This window comes from Scomber scombrus, chromosome 12 (assembly GCF_963691925.1).
Source record: "Scomber scombrus chromosome 12, fScoSco1.1, whole genome shotgun sequence".
Classification (NCBI taxonomy): domain Eukaryota; kingdom Metazoa; phylum Chordata; class Actinopteri; order Scombriformes; family Scombridae; genus Scomber; species Scomber scombrus.
In genome coordinates this window covers 22,199,466-22,224,506 of record NC_084981.1, presented here as the reverse complement: position 1 = coordinate 22,224,506, position 25,041 = coordinate 22,199,466, and the positions used below count along the sequence as shown (strand labels likewise).

General features: G+C 38.2%; 2 protein-coding genes across 2 annotated transcripts; one reads left to right on the top strand and one right to left on the bottom strand.

Moving 5' to 3' along the window:
* Nucleotides 1-9,954: 9,954 nt before the first annotated feature.
* On the bottom strand, nucleotides 9,955-18,211 carry nphp1 (nephronophthisis 1). Its single transcript, XM_062430620.1, has 20 exons — nucleotides 18,146-18,211; nucleotides 17,474-17,535; nucleotides 17,240-17,300; nucleotides 16,667-16,800; nucleotides 16,001-16,211; nucleotides 15,276-15,377; nucleotides 14,744-14,865; nucleotides 14,463-14,511; nucleotides 14,281-14,368; nucleotides 13,887-13,981; nucleotides 13,631-13,759; nucleotides 13,307-13,381; nucleotides 12,999-13,109; nucleotides 12,742-12,824; nucleotides 12,298-12,374; nucleotides 11,998-12,097; nucleotides 11,297-11,409; nucleotides 11,070-11,143; nucleotides 10,618-10,662; nucleotides 9,955-10,410 (listed from the first exon to the last, which is right to left on the bottom strand). The coding sequence occupies exons 1-20, from the start codon at nucleotides 18,209-18,211 to the stop codon at nucleotides 10,132-10,134; spliced, it is 2,076 nt and encodes a 691-aa protein (XP_062286604.1). The 3' UTR covers nucleotides 9,955-10,131.
* A 1,500-nt stretch (nucleotides 18,212-19,711) lies between these two features.
* zgc:65997 (uncharacterized protein LOC794398 homolog) lies at nucleotides 19,712-21,931 on the top strand. The gene is made up of 4 exons (XM_062430856.1): nucleotides 19,712-20,038; nucleotides 20,466-20,643; nucleotides 20,970-21,064; nucleotides 21,266-21,931. The coding sequence occupies exons 1-4, from the start codon at nucleotides 19,712-19,714 to the stop codon at nucleotides 21,455-21,457; spliced, it is 792 nt and encodes a 263-aa protein (XP_062286840.1). The 3' UTR covers nucleotides 21,458-21,931.
* The last annotated feature ends 3,110 nt before the right edge of the window (nucleotides 21,932-25,041 follow it).

The window sequence follows — 25,041 nt, the reverse complement described above, 5'->3', positions numbered from 1 at the left end:
ACCCACCAAGTTAAGAGTGATTCGACCCCTGCTGCTATTTGGTTTCTAGCTTTGAATTCATTTGGGACACCTCGAGGAACACCAATTGAATCTAAATATACCTTGGAATCGAATAAACTAGGTATTGGCACATCACGTTTAATCATATGTAACTGTCCTCGCGTTAGTTTAGGACATTTTAAACTCATGGGAAGTAAGTATGAGGACATCAATAATTGAACCAGAGCACAGGTACCAGACCAATCGTTTGGCAACTTGGCCCTTAATTTGTCTCCTCCACAAAATGAGGCCCATTGTCGCTATAGATAATTTAAGGAAACTTAAATCTTGGTGCAATATGTGTTGCTAATGCTTTGGCTACTGTTATTGCATCATTTTTTGCTGCTGGAATGACTTCAACCCATTTTGAATACAAGTCTACTATTACTAGGCAGTATTTTTTAGTTTTCACATTTATTTAGTTCAATAAAATCCATGCATGTTTTCCACACACTAGATACGATGCACAACATTTTTAGAAGTTTTGGAAACTTTTGTTGTATGTTTGAGACATGGGTCATCACATGACTCAAAATTGCTGCGAATCTAAATACATTTTTTGGATGGATGTATTTTTCCCTTCTGGTCATTTCCATAACCCTTCTTGAGATAGTGTGGCTCCTTTCTTTGTCCAGAACTGCTGTTCTGATTCAGGTGAGTTATTCTGCATATCTTTGAGAATGTCATGATCTATGTGTGTGGGTGTTTGTTCAGTTGCGTAGATATCATTATAGTCTTGTCTAGCAGCTGCTACTTTTGTTTCCTCACCTGCCTTGCGGTTACCCTGTGAAACTAAGTCGGTTCCTGTTGGAGTTTTAGATTGACACGCCAGGCTCTCATGCCGATGCCATTTTGAGTTTGGACCACGCCTATCCCTAACCTTGTCATTATGTCTTTCCCTAGGAGGTTAACTGGACACAGATGCGACACTGCTACTGAGGCATGTGATGCGTGTGTTTGTTCGTTTTAGGGTCCTCAATTTTAAGAAGCTTGGTCAATGGTTCGATAGTTACATGTCTTAGGGGAAGGTTTGCTCCCCCATCATCACTACTGATTACTGTCCTGCATGTCACATAAAAAATATATTGACCTCCCTTGCACTTTCAAGACTAACCATGGTTTAGTTCCTTCTTTTGTTAACCATATTTCAGCTGTAGAGGTTGTCTAGGTCTTCGTAGAGTAATGGCAATATCGCTCAGGAAGGGATTGTGGGGTGAGGAGGTGATAGGCAGTGTTGGAGCAGTTGGTGGCAGCGGAGGAGGAGGAGGAACGTTGGGATAAGATGGAGGAGCGGGGCGGGGTCCATATGGCACGTAGTCGTCGTCATATTGCAGATCTCGGGAATAGTACAATTGAGGATATGTGTTAGTGGATGTATTTTTACCCTGCTGCGCTTCCTCTCCCTTTTCTTGTTCCTCCTTCTGCTTCCTCTTCTCTTACTTTTTCTGAATGCCAGCTTGTCTGGCTCTCGCTTCTGCTAGCCATGCCCTAACTTGTGGCAGCCCTTCCTTTTTCTCTTTCCCTTTGTCTTCTCTTCAATATCTTTTACCAACTTTTCACACACTTCTACATCTAACATACCCTGAAACTCATATTTCTCCTGCCATTTCTTGAGATATTTCACATTATTTCACAGGATGTAATAATTCTCATACGTCTGGCATTCCCTCCATAATCATAGGGTTCTGCCCGAGGCACCTTACAACTTATCCAACAACAACTGCAGTTACTCATTGTTCCAAATTTATTTTGTGTGTATTGTATTTTGGTTTGTTTTTTAAGGTTGTTTTATATATTTTTACACTTTTTTTTATTTTTTAAATTATCTTATTATCTCCCTGATTTGAGCCAATCGGTCACCCGAGCCACCAATCTATGCAGTGAGGTTTACTTGTAGACACTCAAACCTTATAACATGCATGCGCTAAAAATGAGTCCCTGACTCTGAAGTCCCTGACTTCCCTTGATGTCTTTTTGTTTTCTCAGGCCTGCGGGATTAGTTTTTCTCGTCGTTCCAAAGACGTCCTTTCTAAGTCCCCGCTTAGTTCTAGGTACCTAGTTTTAATTTCGGATATAATAAATTATATCTTACCCTGCTGAGTCCTGGACTCAAGAGGATCCGTCGGTCCGTCTCTCCTTTATTGACCCCGTCACTGTCTCCTTCTGCAGTTGGTCCTGGCCTCCCTTTACCAAAACAGGTTTTTATGAACCCCGCGGTGGAGGTCTTTGGTTTGAGTCCCAGACTCAGCCTTGCAAGGTCTTCAGGTCCGGTGCGTCTGCAGGAGGAGATCAGGTATTGGGGTCCCTGTTCGGGCGCCAAAATGTTAAAAGAATTTCTCAAAATGTCCTTAATTAATGGAGACTGGAGCCGACGATCCAAGGTTTAACAATGTATTATCTTGTACAAGAGGAGCGTTTGACAGTGCAACATACACAAGAGGTTACAAAGGAAAAGGCTCCCAGAGGAGCGGTCACTTATTCTTTTATACAGTTCATATAAGGGGTACATGGGTGTTTCTTCTTTTTAGTTCCCTCCTTGCCCGTTTACTGACCTTTCAGCAGCCGATAACACAGTCACATGTCTGTGTCTAGTTGATTAGGGTTCCTGTTTCCACTCGCATGGGGGTAAAAAACAAGTCTAGAAATACTTATCTTCCTCCTTCACAGTACATCATATTCTATTATTAACTTTGGCTAAGTATCTTCAGTGTAGCAAATACAATTTTTATAACAGGACATTAAACTGTCACTGAGCTACGTGCTCCTTTGATATTTGGCGCCAGAGGGGGGGGGGTTGATCAATGAGTTGAAAAGTGATGATATGAATCCCCTGATTCATTTTTCTCATCAGTTTCATAGTTTATTATATACGTAATGTGCCAAAAAGTAACGGTTTTAATCCATATTTACTTACATGTTTTAAAATATTTTGCCTGATATTCATTTATTAATTTATGCAGTTACTATGAAGTAAAGTTGAAACAACAGAACGGGAGCCAGCTGGTGGTCTATTGTTTTATAATGTTTTTGTCCAAGTTATACGACTGACCTTAAAACCCCTTATTAGCTAAATGGAAGCCTGAGTTTGTGCCTTTGTGTGTGTGTGTTTGTATAGGAACCCACAGAGCTGCAATATTGTAAAGTTAAACTGAAAACTTCAAAGCTAAAATATATGGATGGACAGAAGGAGGGAGGTCAATTTGGTTGTGCACATGCGGATGAGCAAGAAAGAATGAGGGCTGAGGCCAAGGAGGAGGAGAGGAAATTTTGGGTGAAACGAAAGAGCAAACAGATAGATAGAGAGAAAGAAAGAGAGAGAGGATGGGAGTGGCTGGGTTTTTAACTCATCACCTGTCTCACTGGAGTTTCCATGTTTTCCTTGTGCCTTTGTCGGTTTTCTTCAGGTACTCCAACTTCTTCCCACAGACCACAAACATGCAGCTTAAATGAACAGGTGACACTAAATTGCCCGTAGGTGTGAATGTGAGTGTGAATGATTTTCTGTCAGTATACTGTATATTAGTCATGTGATTGACAGGCAATCTTGTCCAGGGTGTAGCCTGCCTATTGTCCAATCTCAGCTGAGATAAAGAACATTCATGGATGGACCTGTCTCACTGTAGTTTTCCACCTGACATCAGAGAGGAAATGAATGTGATAGTGTTACTAACTTAAGACAAATGTTTTGGTTAGAGAGTAATTTTAGCTCTATGATGAGTTTGTAATGAAACTTGTCACCATTTCAGTTCTTGAGAAATACTCCTGAAGCTGGTCTGAACCTGCATAAAAAGGATGACAATCCGCTATGCCTACCTGCCCTTTAATATGTAACTGAAACTGCATTTTGTTTATTGTTCTTCGGGGATAATAAGATGTGAGTCAGAGTCAGTAAAGAGACTGTTAAGCTACAATGAAATTTGCCTTTGTCTCTGAGTGTGTCACCCAGTCGAATTGCCAAACACTGTGTGACGGTTCCCATGCTGAGAGATTAAAACTCTGCTTGGGGGTTATTTCAGTTATTTTATCTTTGCCTCAACTAGCCTGCTGCATTAATGACAAACAATTCATTAATCTTCCACAAATGCCATATTCATAAATGGACACTCCTAGTTTTCAGTTCAACTGTATTTACTGTAAAAAGATCATTATAAAAAGGCATTTTTACTTAGTTACTCTACTCAGGTTATAAAGTGCTACTGAACTCATTACTTCATCTTCTTCCAAATGTACAGCTTTATTGCTCAGTAATGGTCATAAAACATATAATCACAACCAACAAACCCTTAAATGAGGACCTCAGAGTGCCAATGGGATTCGGAGGTCCTCGGATCCAGGTTTGTCGGTTCTTCATCGCTCAAGGTTTAAGACAAAAGGAAACCAAACTTTTGAGACTGTAGCCCTTTAGACTCTATAAGTCGCTTCTATTGGCCTTAGGATCTATGAAGACCTTTAAAAAGCAGCTCAACACCTATTTGTTTAGACTTGCTTTTGTTTCATCAGTTTTTTCCTTGTGTTTTTAGGATTGATTGGTTGTTGGTATTTGCTTTTCGTTTGTTTTCATTGAGAAGCACTTTGTGGCACTTTTGAAAGGTACTACATAAACTTATGAACTATTATATTTATTATTATTATGTATCTTGTAATAATAGAACCAATCCCTGGTGATTAAAAATACTTACAGTACAAGTACTTTAAAAGGTATCTAATCTATAAATTATTTCTTTAATTTCCAGATTGTTACCCTTGTACCTATATGTATGTAACAGTGCTTTTCAGATGTCAGTACCTCATAACTTCAAGGCACAAACATCTTGCTTTAAAGCTTTCAATTAGGTTTTTTCAGGTTGTGGTCACAACTGAAATTACTGGGAACATTATAGCTACAGGCTCAGATTACACATAATCTTAAAGGTAAAGAATGTCCCATTCACTTCCATATCATGTTCAACAACTGTGTGTGTTTCACAACATCTCCAACTAAGTGCACTAAAAAAAAAAAGTTTTATTACGAAACTACCTTAAAATGAATGTAAAACCTCTCATGAAATGAAATGTGATTTGTTTTAATGACACACTTAGCTAACTGCCTTTGTATTATTGTGTAGTTTTCATGTTGTCCAAATAGGGGATACCGCTTTCAGAGACAGAGACTTGCTTTGTTGTGCAGATGCAGACACACCCTGAGTCAACCCATCTATCGGTTAGCCTCTGCTGAGGTCACTGAAGTGTATTTGGAAAGCCTCCTCTGTTGCTACAAGGCTAAAAGGTCAGTGACACCACAGAGTTTAAATTGAGTTAATGTTGCAACCAGTACCATGATGATGAGATCTAGTCAACCTGGAACAGGAAACAGGACAAGATGTCTTCAAAGTTTTGGTGGCAGCAACAGAGGTTTAGTGAATAACCTCAATGGCTTTTTGAATGGGGTTTAGTTTTATAATGCAGTACTCATAAGTTTTAAATTAGGTCATCTCCACAAACCATTTTACTAGTTCTACAGTATAAATATACAGATTAGCAAATAGTAGCTTATTTAAACATTGAGCAGACATGATCAGGGACACTACAGGGAACATTATCCTTCATTTGGAGGCGTGTTTGATTTCCTCTCATTGTATCATAATAAATTCATTTTATCTCAAAGAATAAAATGTAAAACAATTTTACACTTATCTTAACCAGCACACATACCACACACACACACACACACACACACACACACACACACACACACACACACACACACACACACACACACACACACACACACACACACACACACACACACACACACACACACACACACACACACACACACACACACACACACACACACACAACCACTTCCATGGGAACCCCTGCCAACTCTGTCAAAATACAATGGCTATCAGGTGTAGTTACACACTGTAATACACTCACACAAACAATGATAAAGAATGCATTGTGTTTTGTATCCTGAATGGAAAAAAAAACACACACACATTCTTTTTATCAGCAATGAAAAAAATAAAACGTCTCAGCACTCCACCGCTCTGTGATCTCTGACAATATAAGGATGCAGCAGGTTCTGTTGTTCTGGACACTGATCATGCAAATTAGAAACGCACATCAAATTGAAGTTGAAGTGTAATGAATGGACAATGCATTGATTGACAGGTGTAGATTCAGTCAAGAGGCGAGCAGGTTTTCCATAACTCTGTCTTTAAAGCTTTACAAAGGTTTATGGAGCCAAGGCAGCCTAAAACACCATGTTATAAGATGCATTAAATAATATCTTATGAGTTTTTAGTAAGAATTGCATAATAATAGTATTTAGAAAAGTGTATTCACATCACTGTTTTACAATGGAGATGATAAACTGGGACCATCTGAACTGATACAGTGCATTTGCTATTGTATGTATGGTACATTTCAAAAGAAACTTTTTATAATGATGGTTTCCAAATGTGGCACCACTGTTAACTGTTAGATAATTATCCTTTTTTGTGAATATATAGTAATATTTGTTCATTAGGTTGAATATGTGACATATTTTATGGGGTTTTAAAAACTCAGTCACACTGTAATTATTTCCCTCCCATTGTGTATCTTAATGAAGATGGGTGTTTACTTATTCAAACAAGATTCAAACTCAGTTTCCTGGATCATCTTTCCAGGTTTAGTCTACTGCTTTGAAACTCCCACTTTCTTGCTCAACTGGTCCTGACCTGGTCCTGCTCCTCCTCCTCCTTCTCACACACAATGCTCTTAAGACAAAGAGAACTGGGTGAGAAAGTCTCGAAATTAGCGGTCACATATATACGATGAAGTTTTCTGTCTGTGTGCATGTGTTTGAGTCTGAAGTTGAGTATAATTCCACTAAATACAATAATGGTCCAGATTCAGCGATTTGAAAAGGAGTTGCCCTTCACATGTTTAATTTGAGTCACTATAAAGTCTTCACCTGCATAATTAAGTAAGGTACTGCCTACTAATGTAATGTATATAGTGGTAGTTGCAAATATCATGTTTCCTGCACATTCCTCTGATCTTAAAGTGGCATTACGTAGTCAGCAACTGCAGGAAATGCAATATGTACAGCTCTCCCACTCAACTATAGTGAACATTAAGCTTTTTTAACAGGCAAGAAATAAAGAATAACTTAACAAATCAGAGCAAACTATCAATGCTGAAATGATATCCAATTAGTTAATCAACACAAAGTCAATCTCACAGTCGTGGAGTATGACTCAGTAAGATCGACTTTTTATTCAGTATGATTGTGTTTTTTATATTCATTGCTGTATTTTGGTGCCTGAACTGCAAATCAATTTATATATAGGAAACGTTAAGCTGTACAACAAGGGTTTTACAAATAAAGTTTGATTGTTGAAGATAAAGTCTCTGATTCATTATAGTGCTGAATACAGAAAAGAGCAGGTCTGTATTTGATCCTCCTCCTTTAAACGTAATGATAAAGCTAACCAAGTAAAATCAATTAATACTTCTTGATTTTTCCTTTAAGTTATTTATCAAGAAAATATATATCAGTTTAGTCAGAATACTTTAGGCTTTTGGACACGTTATGATAAAATAAGCTATTTTTAAAATGTAACTGGTAACTTGTGATGGTCATTTTATAGACAGAAGAATAATGGATTGTACTTGTTTATCCTTTATGTAAATATATGTGTGTGTAACACTGGGTGATAACATGACTGTGTAGACTGTTGATTAGAGAGAAGCTATGTTTTTCATTGTATGCGAGTCTCATTGCCTTTGATCAGCAACACTTTTCTACACCCTTTTAATACATTAATGTAGTGTTAATGTAACAGTAAAATCCTGAGTTGCTGTTCAATATCTTGACTTGAATGGGGTTTTTTATTTATTTATTTCTGCTTTACTCCATCTTCATTATCATTAATTCATAAATCACACTCATTCCTATTGATCATTTAGCTGAATAACTACTGGGAATATTCAATGATAATCACTGAAATAAGGTGCAAAGTTTCTCAGAAAAAACTGGGCAACTTCTTGAGCAATATAAGCGGACAATGCTTTAAGCAACATGTCACGGCTCTGTATCAGATGGATGTTTCTGTGTGATTAAAGCTACAACAGTGAAGTGAACTCTACGAGCAACTTCTGAGTTGCTCAGTTGTCTTTTTTCCTTTATCTGTTGCTGCTTTCGGATATTCTATTACTACGAGCCTCTGATGGTCACCCAGTTGGTTTTTTTTCAGCTGAACACTAAACAACGCTCTCCGGTCACCATGGGCAGCATCACCACGGTAACAGTGCTGGAATGTGGAAATACAGGATGTGCAATATTATTCACCAGCAAACACAGCACACCAGATAAATGCTTTGTGTGTGTGTATGGACTTACATCACATATGCGATATGGAGGACTTTTAAGGGGCATAAAAGCATTTCAGCCAAGTTGCTTTATTGTCTTTAGTTAAGTTGTATGTTAAATGTGTTAGTTTTGGATTGTAATATTGACAGCTGCAGGGATGTGAATGCTGATAGTGGGTCCACATTACTTGTACAGGAGATGGGTGTGACTCAATGTGCTGCGCTCTCAGGTACTATACGGTATAAGGGGAAAGGTGTGGTGGGTTTTAAGCAACATTTCTTACCATGTTTACATTACAAAAGTCACAGTGGAAATAATCTGTCAGTTCAAATACTGATTTTTAAAAATTATTTAAGTCATTTTATTAAAGATAAAAACCTGTTTTGGGGTTATGAAGGATAAAATAACCTGCATGCCTTCCAAAAATAGTTTGGATGTTTCACTCTAATTTCCATGAACATAAAGCTAACAATCACAATACATGTCACAATTGTTAATATACGTCCGAGGCAGTCTGCGCCCTGACTGATCGAAGCTCTCACTGCTCCTGTCCTTTTATACAAGGCTATAAAAAGATGACCGGAGACTAATTATTAACTCTGAACACTCCTCCACCACCATGTAACTCTACACACAAACACACACACAAAGACACACATGACTGTTGTTGACCTAGTGGGTGGAGATTAATTGAAACAGCTCAGTGACCAGTCAGATGACAGGCTTGAAGAGAATAACTTGGTTCATGCAGTCTGAAATAAATCACAAAGTGATTTTGACTGATTGTTTATTACAAAATGGGCAATAAATACCAGTATCAAAACATGTTTATAATGCCATTATTGGTTCTTTTATCACAAAAATGTGTTTCATCTTAGTGCAAAGTGTTCCTCTCTCCTTCAACATGTTTCAGTGTGTACCTAAACACATCACTCAATGATTGCTAATGATTGCTAATAATGTTACCATTGTCCAAACCTTTTGTTTCACACCTTTTAAGGCAATTAACAGGCTAATCATTTCCTTATGTAATCACAGTACACACAGATTTCTTATAGTATGTTCTAGCATTTCTCAAAATTACAGTAAGACCACTTTAATTGCTGTCCAAATGCAGAGTAGAGGCAAAGAGTCTCTTCTCAGTGACCGTCTCAGTCTGGTGATGTTCTATATTTTTCTTATTGTCAACAAATCTCATGAAAGGACAGGAAACAACCATAAATGGTTCTCCTACTTACAAGTACTACCTGTGTATGCAAACATAGACCAGCAGCTGGGAATAGTCCACAACAAATTCACTTGAGTCTGAGTGATGTTTGTTAAAAGCTTTAGTGGCCACCTGTTGTCGGAAACTATTTGTCCTTTTAAAGAAGGCAACTATTCATTCATGAACCCTTTAGTAAATATTTTCTTCCACAGAAATCAAAAGGCTTGTGTGCCACAGGAAGTCAAAGTAATGACAAATGGCCAAATTGTTTGTTTTTGTATTTTCATTGGATTTAATGACAATAATAAAAAATATAGAATATCACCAGCTTTCATTTTACAAATTTAAAAAATGTTCCAAAATATATTCATGGCACATCTAAGGCTTTTACAGTTTTTTAATAAACCAAATAGCTGTCGAGCATACACTGAAATGTTCTTTTTTTATTTAAAATGTTGATGATATATTATCTAATAATAATAATAATAATAATAATGATAAGATAGTCAACTCCAATCCTATTGTACTGAGTGATGTGATGTTACCGTGCCAGACGGAGGAGATCAAAGGTCAACTCTGTGACATCAAAGGCCAGATGCTGATGCTGAGTGTCTATAAAGACCTCTGGGCCTCCTGATTGGCCAGTGGTGTGTTGGAACTGTTTGAGAGCATCCATGAGGGTGTAGATGACTCTGGCCCGCTGCTCCTCTGAGGACGGGTCGGCCCAGCGATGACACGGCAGTGAGGGCGAGTGGAGGAGGAAATAGACCGACGACATGTAGACCTTAATGAACTCCTGTTTCAGATAGGACAAATCTTTCTGCAAACACAGACACAGATACGATAGATAGATAAGATAGAAAAGCCACAAGGTTACTCATACTGACAGCACCCTCTACAGGTTTGAGCAGGTACACACACACACACACACACACACACACACACACACACACACACACACACACACACACACACACACACACACACACACACACACACACACACACACACACACACACACTCTTACCTTCTGTGCTCTGCTCATGTTGGTCTCAGCATACAGCCAGGCACTCTGAAAGAAAACGCAAGGTGATTTCAGTGTAATTGAACAATTACTGAGTGGTGTTTGAGAAAATGCATCCTCTGTTCATACACAGCTCGACAGGTTAGAGACTAACAAAATAACTTCATTACTGTCCATTTCTGTTGAAGTTTTGTGCCGTTTGCCCCTAAATACTATGTCAAAGGGCAAGGCTTTATAATAAAGTCAAGAACAGGATTCAGGGTACAGGGTCAAGCACAATATCAGCACAAAAATAACTTTTCAGCAGCTAAAAATGAACAGTAAAACCCATACTGGCAAATGTACTAGTTATCATATGCTGCCATAACAATAAATTACAGAAATATAAAAATGTTCTTGTAATTGATCACATTTAAAAGAGGAGTAAGTTCAATCATGCTGCACTACCCACTGACCTTGAGAGCATCCAGCAGGTCTGGTTGGTCCAACAAAACAGGGAAAGTAGAAAGCACGGGACTGCATATAGGATCTGAAAGAGAAAGAGAGAGAGATATAGAGAGAGAGAGAAAGAGAGAGAGAGAGAGAGAGAGAGAGAGAGAGAGAGAGAGAGAGAGATGTTCTTTCTTTCTATGAAGTGTGAACATTTACATATATGACAAGAAGCATTGTAGATGTGGGTTACCTGCATTCTGCATGGTCGGCCTGTCCATCAGTAGTGTGTCAGCTAGAAGCTGCCTATGTAGAGCCAGAAGGTGGACGCAGCTCAGAGAGTGCAGCAGAATGTCTGGAAGAAGACTGAAAGGGAACACACACTAGTCAGTAAGGTTGTCAAAAGTATTGATACTTCTCACGGTTAATTAAACATTCAATAGTATCAAAAGTACTGAAGCTATAAAAAAACAAAACAGATCTAGTCAGATTTTTAACCCAAGGCTGCACAGATGAAACAAGAGGAAGAAGGAAGATCAACTTGTCCTCAACTTGTGGCTGTTACAATTTTCTCTCCAACAACAATCCGCCACATGATTGGTGGGACTAGCAAGTTAGAGTTATCCGTAGAAAATTTAATTTAAAAAAAGAAGGGGAAAAAATCCTATTTTGTGATCCTAGGACTTTTTTTCTTATTTTTGCAGTGGTATCAAAATAGGTAGGTAGTAGGTTTCTTTACACTAGTATTGTAGGGAAGTTTTCAATTCTGGTATCATGACAACCTTATTAGTCAGTAACACTTTATGCATATGATCAAACATGCAGGTAGTTGAGATGAGCCACTGATGGGTCCAAATAAACCTGGTAATAATTTATTGATGCAGAAGTAGATCACATAATCTGCTGGGTGTGTTTCAAGCGCTGTAGTAGTTTAGTTCTTGCTAATCCTCGCACCTGAGCTGAGTTCTGGTCCGATTGTTGACTGACTTCAACTTTACAATCAGTTTGGGCTGCCGCCTGGCCTGAAGCATCTGCTGGAAAACACCACCTGGAGCTGGAGAAGAGAGGAGAGGAGAAGAGAGGAGAGTAGAGTGATTTTGACCTAGGATTTCAAATATACAGAATGAGAAAGCTATTTAGTGCCTACCATGTCATGTCAACAAAACCTAGAAAAACTAACTCTCAAGAGGCTTGAGGTTCCTGTTTTAAATATTGTGTTTTCAACTTTTCTATGACGTTTCTGTGTGTTCTTACATCCTCTGGTGACTGAAGCCTCCACCGCTACGTCCTTCTCATAGGGAGTACCACCGTTCACTGGCAGCTCATAGGTCCTACACACAGAATAGATTTAATTACAAGTTAAAATATTAAGTGCAGACTTTTTAAAAATAGGTTCTTATTTTATAAACATTGCTCCAACATTGATCCATCGTTTTTCCATTGGCATCTATGAAGAAGAGAATGGATGACTATGAAAATAAAAAATCATAACATACTCAAAAAATGATGACCATTAATAATTCTTGTATGGAAACAGAATATGTGGTATATAAACAATGTATGTGTCTGTGGTCTGCATGCATGGATATACAGGTCTATATGCCTGTATGCGTGTGTGTGTGTGTGTGTGTGTGTGTGTGTGTGTGTGTGTGTGTGTGTGTGTGTGTGTGTGTAGGTGTATGCGTGTGTGTATAGTACCTGTTCGAAAGTGGATTTCCAGTGTCATCAGTCAGTTTGAGAAAAGCCCACCCACAGCTCAGGTCTCCTCTCTCACCTGTAGACTAAAATAAACACACAGACAATCAGTTTTCACAGACATTTTATTAGTCAATGTTTGTCAAAACAAACATAAAAAGGTTTTCCATTTCCTGTGTGAATCTATGTCACTAATCTGCATGGATAATTTAATCTCAACACAGTCACATGAATATCTGTGTGTGTATGTTTGTCCTTACATTTCGTATAAAAGTGACTCCAAGTTCAAAGAGGATACCGAGGTCAGGAGACGCAGAGTTGCAACGTAGGAAACAGTCTCCTTCAAGCAGGGTGGGTAGGATACCCGTCACCTGTGACCAAGACAAACACTGGATTTCAGATTTAGATTCAGCTTAACGTTTCGTTAAATTGTATTTTGAGCGCCTGAAGTGCCAGTTCTGGCAGTTCTGACAAACCCTCAGAGTTCATGTGTGCAACAAAGAGAAACCACAGCAGTTAATTCAATGTTCATAATGTTGCAAACATAACAGTCGGGATCTTCTCATACCCTTGGAGAGAAGCTCCAGGTTTTGGGGCTTTTGGAGTTGTAGGTTGCCCTCACTGTGTGGATGTTACTCAACACCTGGAACACAAGAGCAGCTTATTTTAAAAGTCTGGGATAGAGCAAAAGTGAAAAGTCTTAAAGTCAAATCTAAATCACAATGTTTTTCAATGTCATACGTTCACTGAGATATGTCATGTGAAAGTTGAATAAGCTAAATCAAACAGTATTTCCTAAATTGCTCTTACGGTGCAGAGATTAGGGTACGGTAACTTTGTACAACATGGCCAAAAGCTGCATATACGACGAAATATACGAAATATACCCCACCTGAGTCCCATCAAAGGCACAGATGTGGATGTGTCTGCTGAGAACTTGAACGCCAACTCCAGGAGTAGGAATCATCCTGCAGCTCCACAGAGTGAAACAAACACAAGTCTTGACTTGCCGAGCACGAACCTGCACGACAGGAGAGGACAGGACACTGACTGAATAACTGTTTTTGTTAACAAAGCATGTTCATGACTAGATGCTTTGCAGTTTGAAAAATCTTAAAAACACCACATGCTCAGAGGGACTGTCTCACCCTGCCGGTGTCTGCGTCCAGGAAGAGGTCGCTAAAGGAGAGCTTCGATTGGCTGAGCTCAGGCTGAATATAATGACTTCCTCTGTATGTCACACCTACAAAAAGACATAAACAATTACAGCTTTGCCCTTTAAATCATATGGTATTTATTAATCAAACATAACCCAAGTTTGTTTTTTAACCTGCCATACATTTTAGGTGTATTTTTCCAAAAAATACTTAATTTATCGGCAGTGTATCTTGACACAAAAGTGATGGAGTTCAGCTGTACTCAGTAACGGCCGGACAGTTAGTTAATCAGTTAATTATAGTAGGTCTACTAGCGTGTGTTTCGGTTTGATTATGGGTGTGTGTGTGTATGTGTGTGTGTGTTTGTAAGAGAGTGCATAATGACCTTCCTCCACCAGCAGTTTATTGAGAGTTGATGGTCTGAATCCTGAAGGTATAGCCCCCATGGCAGAGAGCACATCTGTTGCATCAATCTGTCACACACATTGAAAACCATGAATACATTGTATACACTGCTTACAATTAACATCTGTTAAACTAACAGCAGAGTTTGCATTTGAGTTTTACCTCAGTCAGAGCCTTTCTGACAGTCGACCAGTTGGAATGTGAAGCACCGCTGTTGAAGAACAGAGAACATGAAGTTATTATGATTATTAGAGTCAAACCAAAAATAAATTGATCTCTTGTTCCACTTAGGTTCCAAAAACCACTGATGAGGTGCTTTTGAAAAAACACTCAAATTTGAGGAGCAACACAGATCTTCTAAAAGAAAGAAATACACTAGTACAACTAAACTTTGTTAAACTTTCATTTAAATTAAAATGCACTATAGAACCTGTTTCTCTTACTCAGTCAGTTCCTCGTCATCTTGCGCATCTTCCTCTGACTCCTCTTCATTTTCGTTGTTGTCGTCGTCGTCATCTTCATCATCATCTTCGTCATTATCTTCATCGCTGACACCAGAGCCAATCTGAAATATAAATGTTTCTCATCAGTTTGACACACTACAGTGACTAACTCAGTTTTATAACAACACTGCAAAGTTTAGGGTGGACTACAGATTTATTTTAGTGGGGCTCTGATTTTTAAAACACTTTTTCTTGTATATTTTTGGCACAATTTACCCAAACATATTCAAAAACTAAACAACTTAAATAAGTGTGAAACAAGGTAGAGATCAATATGTAGAGATCAATATGTATAGATATATTGTTATAGTTAGAATCATCAATATACTCCATTGTAAAATTGTATCTTTATGTCCACCATTATATTTTATGATAAGTTGTACAAAAATTCCTTAGCTTTTCAAACAAACAGTAATAGTAAAACTGTTGGATGCTTGACTGTGATCCAGATGTTCTTCAGCTGGTTGTGTACCTTCAGATAGGTTTTTGGAACAACTCCTCTGTTGCCTTTAGTGTCCTGAGCCAGCCACCATCCATCTGCAGTCTTCCTGATGACCCTCAATACTTCCCCCCTCTGAAACAGTAGGGAAACACATAACCTTCAACATTATTTGTGCATTACCTACAGCAGACTTTCTCTGCTTGAAAGAACAGAGGTGTGCAATTTTCAAGGTCTCTAAGACTGTGGAAACCACGATTTGGGTGGTGACAGCGCCCTCTTCTGTTTTAAGTAAATGTAATAAAATGCCATTAATGAGATGCAAGCTTGTAAGCAATTTCTTTTTAAGTTACATCAACATACTTAAAGATAGTTTTTCTATCTTTAAGTATATATGTTTATCTGTTTTGTGTTGAGAATCTCATTATACATCAGTATTCTGAGATATGCAGTATTTAAAAAAAGGTAACTTATTGAGCCTGTGATCGAGTGGAAGGTTTAAAACTGAATATAGTTGCCTGATAGCATAGATTATGACACAGATATACTAAGGTGACATTTTGAAAAAATTGAGAAATCTGCATAATGAGAGTGGAAGGGGCTGAGAGGGGGAAACTGCTGTAATGTTTATAACATACACTGCATCTCATAAATGAACACTGGCAGCTCATTTTAACAACATCTGTAGACATCAGCATGTTGCTGACATGTGGCCTGTGTGTATTTGTGCTTTATCTCTGACACAGGAGAAACTTCACCTGCACAGACAGATCTCCTTCCTGTTCTCCTCTAAAATTGCTGAGGGCCGTGTAGATGCGAGGGTCAGGTTGAGAGGGCGGTTTCAGAGCTTGCTTCTCATCTTCATGGTCATCATCATCATCATCATCATCGTCATCATCGTCGTCGTCATCGTCGTCATCGTCGTCACTGTCATCGTTGTTATCCTCACTATCTTCTTTTGAAACATCACTGTGAATGGAAACGTGATAAAGTTAAATGATATCTAAACATTTCCATGTTTTTTTGTTCTTCTACAATCTAACAAATACTATGTCACATGCTGGATGTGTGATTTTCTTTTTTCAACTATTGTTTTATGTTTCTTGTGTACTTATTATTAATTGTTTTTTATTATTCTTTATTGATGCTCTTTCTATTTTTACTATCCACACGCTACTGCAATAATGTACATTTATTTCCCCACCATGGGACTTATCTTCACTCATTTCAATTGATGTTTTTAATTTGATTTTGCCAGAGTAACTTCTTCACAAGGGACAAATGCAAATTTGAAAACCAGCTGAAGTTATAGAGTACACAGTTTCAGAACACAGAGAGAGTATTAAGAAATGTGCATGATAAAACAATCCTGAAAGATCCTCTCATTATTTGTTGTCTTTGTAGGAGACCTATATGTTGCTGACCCTGCTGCAGTACTGGGTCCTGGTGGTGAAAGCTCCAGTGACAGCGTATTCAAACTCTCCAAGATGCTCTGCAGTCGTCTCTCCTCTTCTAGTTTCCTCTGCTCATAGTTTCCCACTGGAGCCAGCTCATCGGCCTAAAAGCAAATCAGACAGCAAATTATGATGTTAATTTATCCAGTTTGAGAATTTACTTTAAAAGAACAGTACACAATACAAAAGGTTTAGACTGATGTATCAAGATTTTATCGAATTATGCTATTTTTTTCAATAATGTACACTATTTTCATAGTCATTTATTCAAGGGCCAAACATATCCCATTAATTTCCTGTATTTGAACAGATAACCTTGCTGCCATAATAAAACTGTCCGACATTCATTAAGTGTCCGTGGATGACTGAAATGCTGCCTAAGAGACTTTCCCATCCAGAAAACATGAATATATAGATTTGGGTGCATTGTTGTTTGTAATTTTGGTCATCTAGAAATAAAACTGAATAATTGCATAATTCCACTTATTATAAATCCTTAGATTTCAGCTTAATTCACGTGTTTATTGATAGTGTTGCTCTAACCTTGGTCAGTTTCTTCAGTGTCTTTAGTGCCTTCTCTGATGAGATCTGCAGCTCTTGACATCTGTTCAGAATTGGACACATTAAAACGCACATCATACCTCAAAGAATTAAATGAAACAGACAGTTAAAAACATCTACAGTACATGTATACAGTAACAGGATGAAAAAAAGGGAATAGGGGCAACAAGGTTCTAGTCTTAACAGGACTGGAATGAGTTTGTCAGAGCTATTTACCTCCGAAATCCCTCATCAGTGGTTTCATCTTGACTCTGCACATTTCTTAACAGACTGTCCACCTGGGGTAAAAGAACACAGAGAGAGGAAACAACAGTGAATACAAGAGTGTTGACACCAATGAACAGCTGAGGTTGAACTGCACAGCCAATAAATTGCCATCTGCACATTTTAACAATGAACATAGTGTCCTTAAAATCAACCTTCAGCTTTAAATCAGTCATTTTAATGCTTCTCTTGTTCTTGACCTTGCAATTCACAAGTTTTGAGACATTTCTGGTAGTGTTTTCTAGAAAATCCGACATGGACCTTATCCACCAAGAAGTTAATTTGAGGAAACTCTCAACTTTTGAAATGGCAAGCTAACAGATGGATAAAGTGCAACTACATGGTAGAAAGTAACATTACTCCTTGTTGTATTGTGATTCATCTTCAGCTATTTATGAACAGTTATGCTAGCACAGATCATGACTGTAATAAGCTTGGGTATACAAGTTACATAGCTGCTATTAGTTCGTCTGGAAAGTGATTTCTTACTGGTATCGCTGCAATAACTTGTCTATTTGGGTCTATAAGTAAGTTACATGCAACATCAAACTGCTTTCTCAGTCATGGTGGAATCTGTATATCACCTCCATAAACACCTAAACTATGCGCGATGTTGTAACACACCTGCTCTTTGATTTCGTCCACTTCCCTCTGGACCTGCTGCAATGGTCCTTTTCTTTTTGGTGGCATTTGCACGCTGTTTTATGGGTCATAATAACGCATGTGTTGAGTTAGCAGCTCGCCTTGCTGGACGCCATAGCTACAATTCCAACTGGTCGCTTAGCAACCAGCTTCTTCTTCAGGCTTGAGTTTGACTGTGGCTTCCGCCGTTTAACTCTTGCCGATATGTTGTGTATTTATTACTTGTAAAAAATATAGTTCACAATGTCTGCTGTGTATTTATTTATCTATTACACATATGTATTTATTACTGAGCTCATTATACATAAATCCAGAGATTATCTGGCATGTTTTATTCCCAATTTGTTGGCGTTTTCTCTTAAATTAGCGCCACCTGCTGGACTGGATGACATAGCTCATTCATTCATCGTTAATATTTTTTTCATTTTTTATTTTTTTTATTGCACTTGTTACTGTTTATTACATTCTATTTTTGTGTAGTATTTCATATCTTTTAATTGCAAGGTATTATATTTATTATGTATTATTTATCATCTTAACTACCTATCTTTTATTGTGATCCTATTCAATTAACTATTTTGCTTTTGGGGTGCATTAGTATCTAAATCTATTCAAACATCCCTTGTTTTGTCCATCGTTTGTAAAGCACTTTGAATTATATTTTATTTATTTTAAAGATGCTATATATATATATATATATATATATATATATATATATATATATATATATATATATATATATATATATATATATATATATATATATATATACACACACACACACACACATAGCCTATAGTAGTAGTAGTAGTAGCAGTTTTATTGCCATATATTGAGGGTCAGACAACAATATTACGAAATTTAGATAGCACTGGGGCATAACACATTTATGTCCATTAAAAACAATTTAAGACATAAATAAAACTCTATTAGGGTGATAAAGTGTAATATGTTATAAAAAAGGTGCAAACAGCAGCGACGCAATTCATTATTAATAAACCTATTGCCACAGTCTTTCAGCGTACTAATAATGCCAAAATAAATAAGCCACACTTTCAGGATGTGCAGAGGAAAAAATACATGCTTGATCAATGGTTTATCTAATCTCTTATCAGTCAGATTAAAAAAAACAAAAAACAAAACATTCACTGTGTGTTAATTGCAGCTCTACAGCTCCACATCTGGTCATGCACTATTATGCACCACAGCAGACACGTGTCTTTGTATAGTTGTGTAAGTGTATCCACAGTGACCTACAGAGGGCGTATTGTACTGTTGTGAAACCTGCTGCATTCAGGTACTTCTCATCAGCTCCCCTTTTCTTCATTTTTAAGTCAAAATTATGGGTTTGAAAGACATTTAAGGCAATGCTCAGGGAAAAAATAGCAACAAATAACTTAAAGGCTGACCAGAAAATCACTCACAGGGGAAGTTGTATGCCGTTTTTGTTTCAGAAATGCCAGAAATCCCACGTTTCTGGTAGAACTTGAAAGCAGCCAATTCTACTACACACCCCATTCAACCCCAACCTTATGTCATTCATCTGTCATGGCTGCTCCCATTGCACTCATTCAAGGGGCTAGTAGAGGATTGGGGCTTGAATTTTGCAAACATATCTTAAAAAGTAAAACCCCCGCCGGCGTTATAGCGACATGCAGAAACCCGGATGGTGCTGCCGAGCTGCGGGGCCTGGCCGGTCAACACCCGGGCAGGCTGACGGTGCTCCGGCTGGACGTGAACCGGGAGGAGGACATCCGTGAAGCTGCGCAGCGGGTTAAGGAGAACTTCGGTCGGCTGGATCTGATTGTCAACTCCTCGGCTATGCTTCATCCCTCCGGGAAAGGAGAGACCAGCCTGAGGGATGTTTCTGCTCAGGTAGAGATGGTGTTTAAGCAGCTGACTTATTATGAGGAGTGAAATAAAAGTGCTTTCACGTGAGATCTTGAAATTATACAGTGTAAAAAATGTACCGTCAGATGAGCTTAGAAGAAACTTATTTAATTTTGGAAAGGGCTTCTCTGCAGTGACATTTGATCCCCTTTTCCAAACTTTTGTGACATTTACTTGATAGTTGCTCAGTCAAATCACATTAACATCAGACAACAATAAGCAGCATCAATAAATTCAGTGTCAAGATGTTATTGAACTGAAATATGTCTTTTTATAATACCTTTCTTTTGCATTTGTCCTGATCTATCTATCTATCTATCTATCTATCTATCTATCTATCTATCTATCTATCTATCTATCTATCTATCTAATCTCCTGTTCCTATATTTTAATCCATTATTTTCTGTTTCAGGGTATCATCTCCACCTTGACGACCAACACAGTGGGTCCACTGGTCATGGCGAAGTATTTTGCTCCCCTCCTACAAAAGGGTGGAGGGGGCTTCGGTCAGCAGCCTGCAGAGAAAGCCAAGCAGCACAGCGGCATCATCGTCAACATCACCGCCAAAGTGGGATCCATTGGCGACAACGGTGGGTATTGTGGGAAACCACTGAGCACCAGCTTTGGTTGAATAGTCGGCTTTTGCAAGGCGACAAGCTACGCACAGAAAGGTCTTAATTTATCAAGTACATTATTATATCTGTGGATGAATTACATCAACCAGAACTGCTGCTCTATAGAGTATGAATGTGTGCTAGTTGAAGAAAAATGAGCACATCAAAAAAGAAAGCTTTTATCCTTAATCACTCAATAGGTGTTCCCTATTTAGCTTCTATGGTAATGTATGCATACTAATGAATGGTATGATGTTTGTCTTCCTAAATCTCTCTCCCTCCACTCCACCCTCTCGTCTCAGGTCTTGGTGGTTGGTACAGCTACAGACTGTCCAAAGCAGCTCTCAACATGGCTACCAGGAATCTATCTATAGAGCTCGGCCGCAGTCGACCCAAGGTACTGTAGGTCTGAGTGCTCTTTAAGTTGAACATGAGACAATGGTGGAGACAACTGGTAGCCGCCATCTGTCTTCCGAGTTCTCTCCACCAGCTTAGAAAATGTGTTGGGAAATAGATGCATAACACCTTTACACAAGCATATAAATCTATGGCTTTTGTCTCATTGAGAGTTGATGAACTTGCTTCTGATTTTTCCCAGGTGGTGTGCGTCTCATTACACCCAGGAACAGTCAACACAGACCTCTCTCGGCCGTATCACAAGAACGTACCAAAGGACAGGCTGTTCAGTTCTGAACACTCAGTGACCTGTCTGATGAGCATCATAGAAGCACTGAATATAGAAAAGACTGGCAAGGCCTACAACTGGGACGGGACCGAACTGCCATGGTAGAATCAATGAATGCACAGATGGAGAGAGAGAGAGGGAGTTAGCTGGATTTATAACTTTTTTATGTTAAACCTCTCAACAGTGTCCAGACCTAGCAATTAAAGGCTTGATCATCAGGATTATTAAAGCTAGTACTGTACAGAAGATTCCTGGCAGAGTCTAAATAGATGGAGTCAAGCTTCTTCGACTACCTCACGACCAGCCGGAGTGCTTAAATAACCTCTAACATTAATGATGTAAATAATGCCATTGATTAAAGGCCTTAAAACTTGATGCAATCGAAACTACACTAATAGTCTAATGCAGTTTGGTGAGGGCTCATTTTGGGTATAATAATAATGTGATATCATACTAATCTTGCAATGTAATATCATAATATGAAGTGTAATGAAAAAAGGCTTCAAGTTTTTGGTATTCCTGAATATTATTGTTGTGCTTTATACAGGATTATTGAATAAAATATAAACTATTTCATAGTGTGAGGAATCATCGCAGTGTGTTTTTATTGAAAGCTTATTAACAGTAAAAATGACTTTTGTGGCACATGAGTAACATTTATTTCTGCTTAGGTTGCACCTATTGCATGAATGCACTGAAGCTGCAGTGAGTGTTCAGTGTTTCATAACAGCGCTTGTCAACGGCTATTGCAGTTACACCTCAAAGGCTTTTTATGTGTGACATCCTCAGTCACAACTCAAAGGAAGAAGTGTTTCTATTTTTACACATCTGTGTGTGAATAACAGTGTATCAGTCATGCAGATTTGTTTCACTGATGTAGGAGTGGACATTTAGACTTAACAACAAAAAGGAAAATTACTTCAATTTAATTTCTGAATCAGTGAAATACACTTGTATGTAGGTGTTTTCATGTGTATATTTAATGCACAGTATTTATTTAAGTGTGTTTATGTCTGTGCGGGCCTTGTTTACCGAAGAGGAGGAGAAAAGAGATTTAAGGCACAGTGGGCTATAAGTAATTGACTGGGTAACGACTTGAACTAAATCCTGTTAAAGGATTTTTCCTTTAACACCTATACAACACTGACCTGATTCTTACCAAGTCTAGGTTACCAGGTTAATTAATTGTTACTATTATTGCAATCATAGGTGACAAAAGTTAAATGGTATTCCTAATTTAAGAGAGGAGACTGACTTTTTGAATGCCTTAGAATCTTTATTGTACTTACTGACAGCTACAGCTATACATTGCACATTTTCAATTACTGAGTGAGCAGAAATTAAGCACCTGGTAAAGCATATTTACGTACTTTTAACCAGAAGATGGCAGCAATTCAACACTCCATCAAAGATCTCTGGTATCCACATCTACACATTTATGAGTTTACCTTAATTGAGTTGGTTATGTTATGGCATTTAAAAAAAAAAAAATCTATTTAGGTCTTCATCACAATATACTTAATCAGTTGTTGATGCTGTTTGATAAGATGGAAACAGTGATATAATAACATACAACAATATCCCAACAATGAAGTTATGGTGATTTTTGACTGTTTATTGTACTCCTTAAATAAGTACTGGGTTATTTCTGTAAATACATTGTTGGGTTAATAACGCCGGGTCAAAATTCTGGATTATTTTGGGTCCTGTGAACACACCAGTGGGTTGTTTATGCTGGGTCAAAGGGGTTGAGAAGAGAAAGAAATGAACTAATACAACTTCCTAAAGACCCATCGCTGTGTTCAGTCTTGATGTGTTTGATGCATTTAGTCAACCACAGCCATCATCAGACTCCAAAGAAGCCCTTGCCATGGCGTTGGTCAATAAATTTCCCTTTCTTAATGATGACATGAGCACTGGTTATGTATGTTTATCTATCCAGCATTACTCCTACTCCACCTCACCCATCCTGGCCACTTTAAACTAAATTTGATCTAATGTTACAAGGAGCTTAGGTAGAAAGCACATACCTGTTACAGGTTTCATAGAGGAACAGTTGAGGAACGTAAGAAAACACCTGAGAAAACTTAGCAGACTACGTCATCAGGAACCACAGGGGGACCGTACTGTCTCTTGTATCTTGTTGTTATTGCCTTGTTTGTGCTTTCTCATCTTTTGTGGAGATCTATGTGGGTACACAAGCCTCAGAAAGGTCTGCTGTTTCTTACTCAAATCGTGGTAATTACGGTTGGTAAAGTCATACAGGTCAGGGTTTCCAGTAACAGCCTCCACTAGTTTGTCATCCTGTGCGAGCAATAGTAAACAGCGCTGTTACCATCACTGAACGCCCACCTTTCAATTATTCTGATTGGACAATGGGGAAAAAACACCAATGACTTCAGGCACTTTTCCAGGCTGAGTTGTAATATTTTCATCTCATGGTGTGATAAAATGCTAGTTGCTCTAAGCATCTAAAACATGAGGTGCCCAGGGCACATAAGCAAAGCGCTTAACAATTGGAGAAAAGACGCCTCTCACTGCTAAAACTGTACTCTGTCTGATCAGGGCCTCAGTCAGCAATGCAGCAAGAGCATACGTTTACTCAAAGCTTACTTTGTCTATGACTCTGAGTCTGCACTTTCATCACTTATCTGAAATAAAGCTCATAGAAATGAATCCAGTTATTCCAACAGGAGTCAAATATATCGCTCACTTTGTCTTTAGTGTGAGTTTCTACATGTGAGCTGCTTCTGTATAGAGGAATGGCCAATGTGTTTAATGTGTTTGTCCTCTTGCTACCCTTCATAGCTTTAATCAGCATTGTTTTAACAGGCACACAGACCAATAGTAGTTTCATGCTTGTGCTTTATCATCCTTGTTCAACAGAATCTGAATTTGAAAAAATTAAAGAGATTGTGGAGTGGTTGAAAGTACATAAATATCCAGTTTGTGTAGTAGAGGGTCGTATGAAGGATATGGCTCTTTACCCAGGAAAGTGGATTCGAAGTAATGGTTCAAATGGCCTGAGTTCCCCAGGTTTTTAGACAATCCTAGAATGGTAAGTAATTATTTTTCTATTATATTAAGGTTTTTGTTATATATATATATAATTGTCCTTAATGAAAGATTGATGACTCCTCCGAGAATCGTCACCTTATCATGGTGGAGGGGTTTGCATGTCCCTGTGACCCTGGTAGCTGTGTTGGGTCTCCCAAGGCAAACATTTTATCCACCTACACTGCATTTAGGTGCATTTATAAAAATAATTACTTTATTTTAAAACATCAAATGAAAATCCTTTTTTTTCCTACAGTTAAATTTGAATGCATTTTGTCAACATTGAGCAGAACATAACCATTTTTTCTAAGTAAGTTGTGACAAATGATGTAAAATTTGTTAAAAACCAAGTTATTCATACGTTTATTTTCAAATTTTAACCCTTTTAAATTTGACTAAACCACAAGGAAACAAAAAAGCAGCATCAGGTCATGACCCTTCATACCTTTTACAGCTTTTACATAAGTCACATATTCACCCAAACATGAATGTAGCTAGAGGGCGTTGCTGCCTTTCTTAAAATCTATCTATAGTGCATAGGGAGTGTTTGGTTGAGAGAGTGAGAGTGAGAGTGAGAGTGAGAGTGAGAGTGAGAGTGAGTGAGTGAGTGAGAGAGAGAGAGAGAGAGAGAG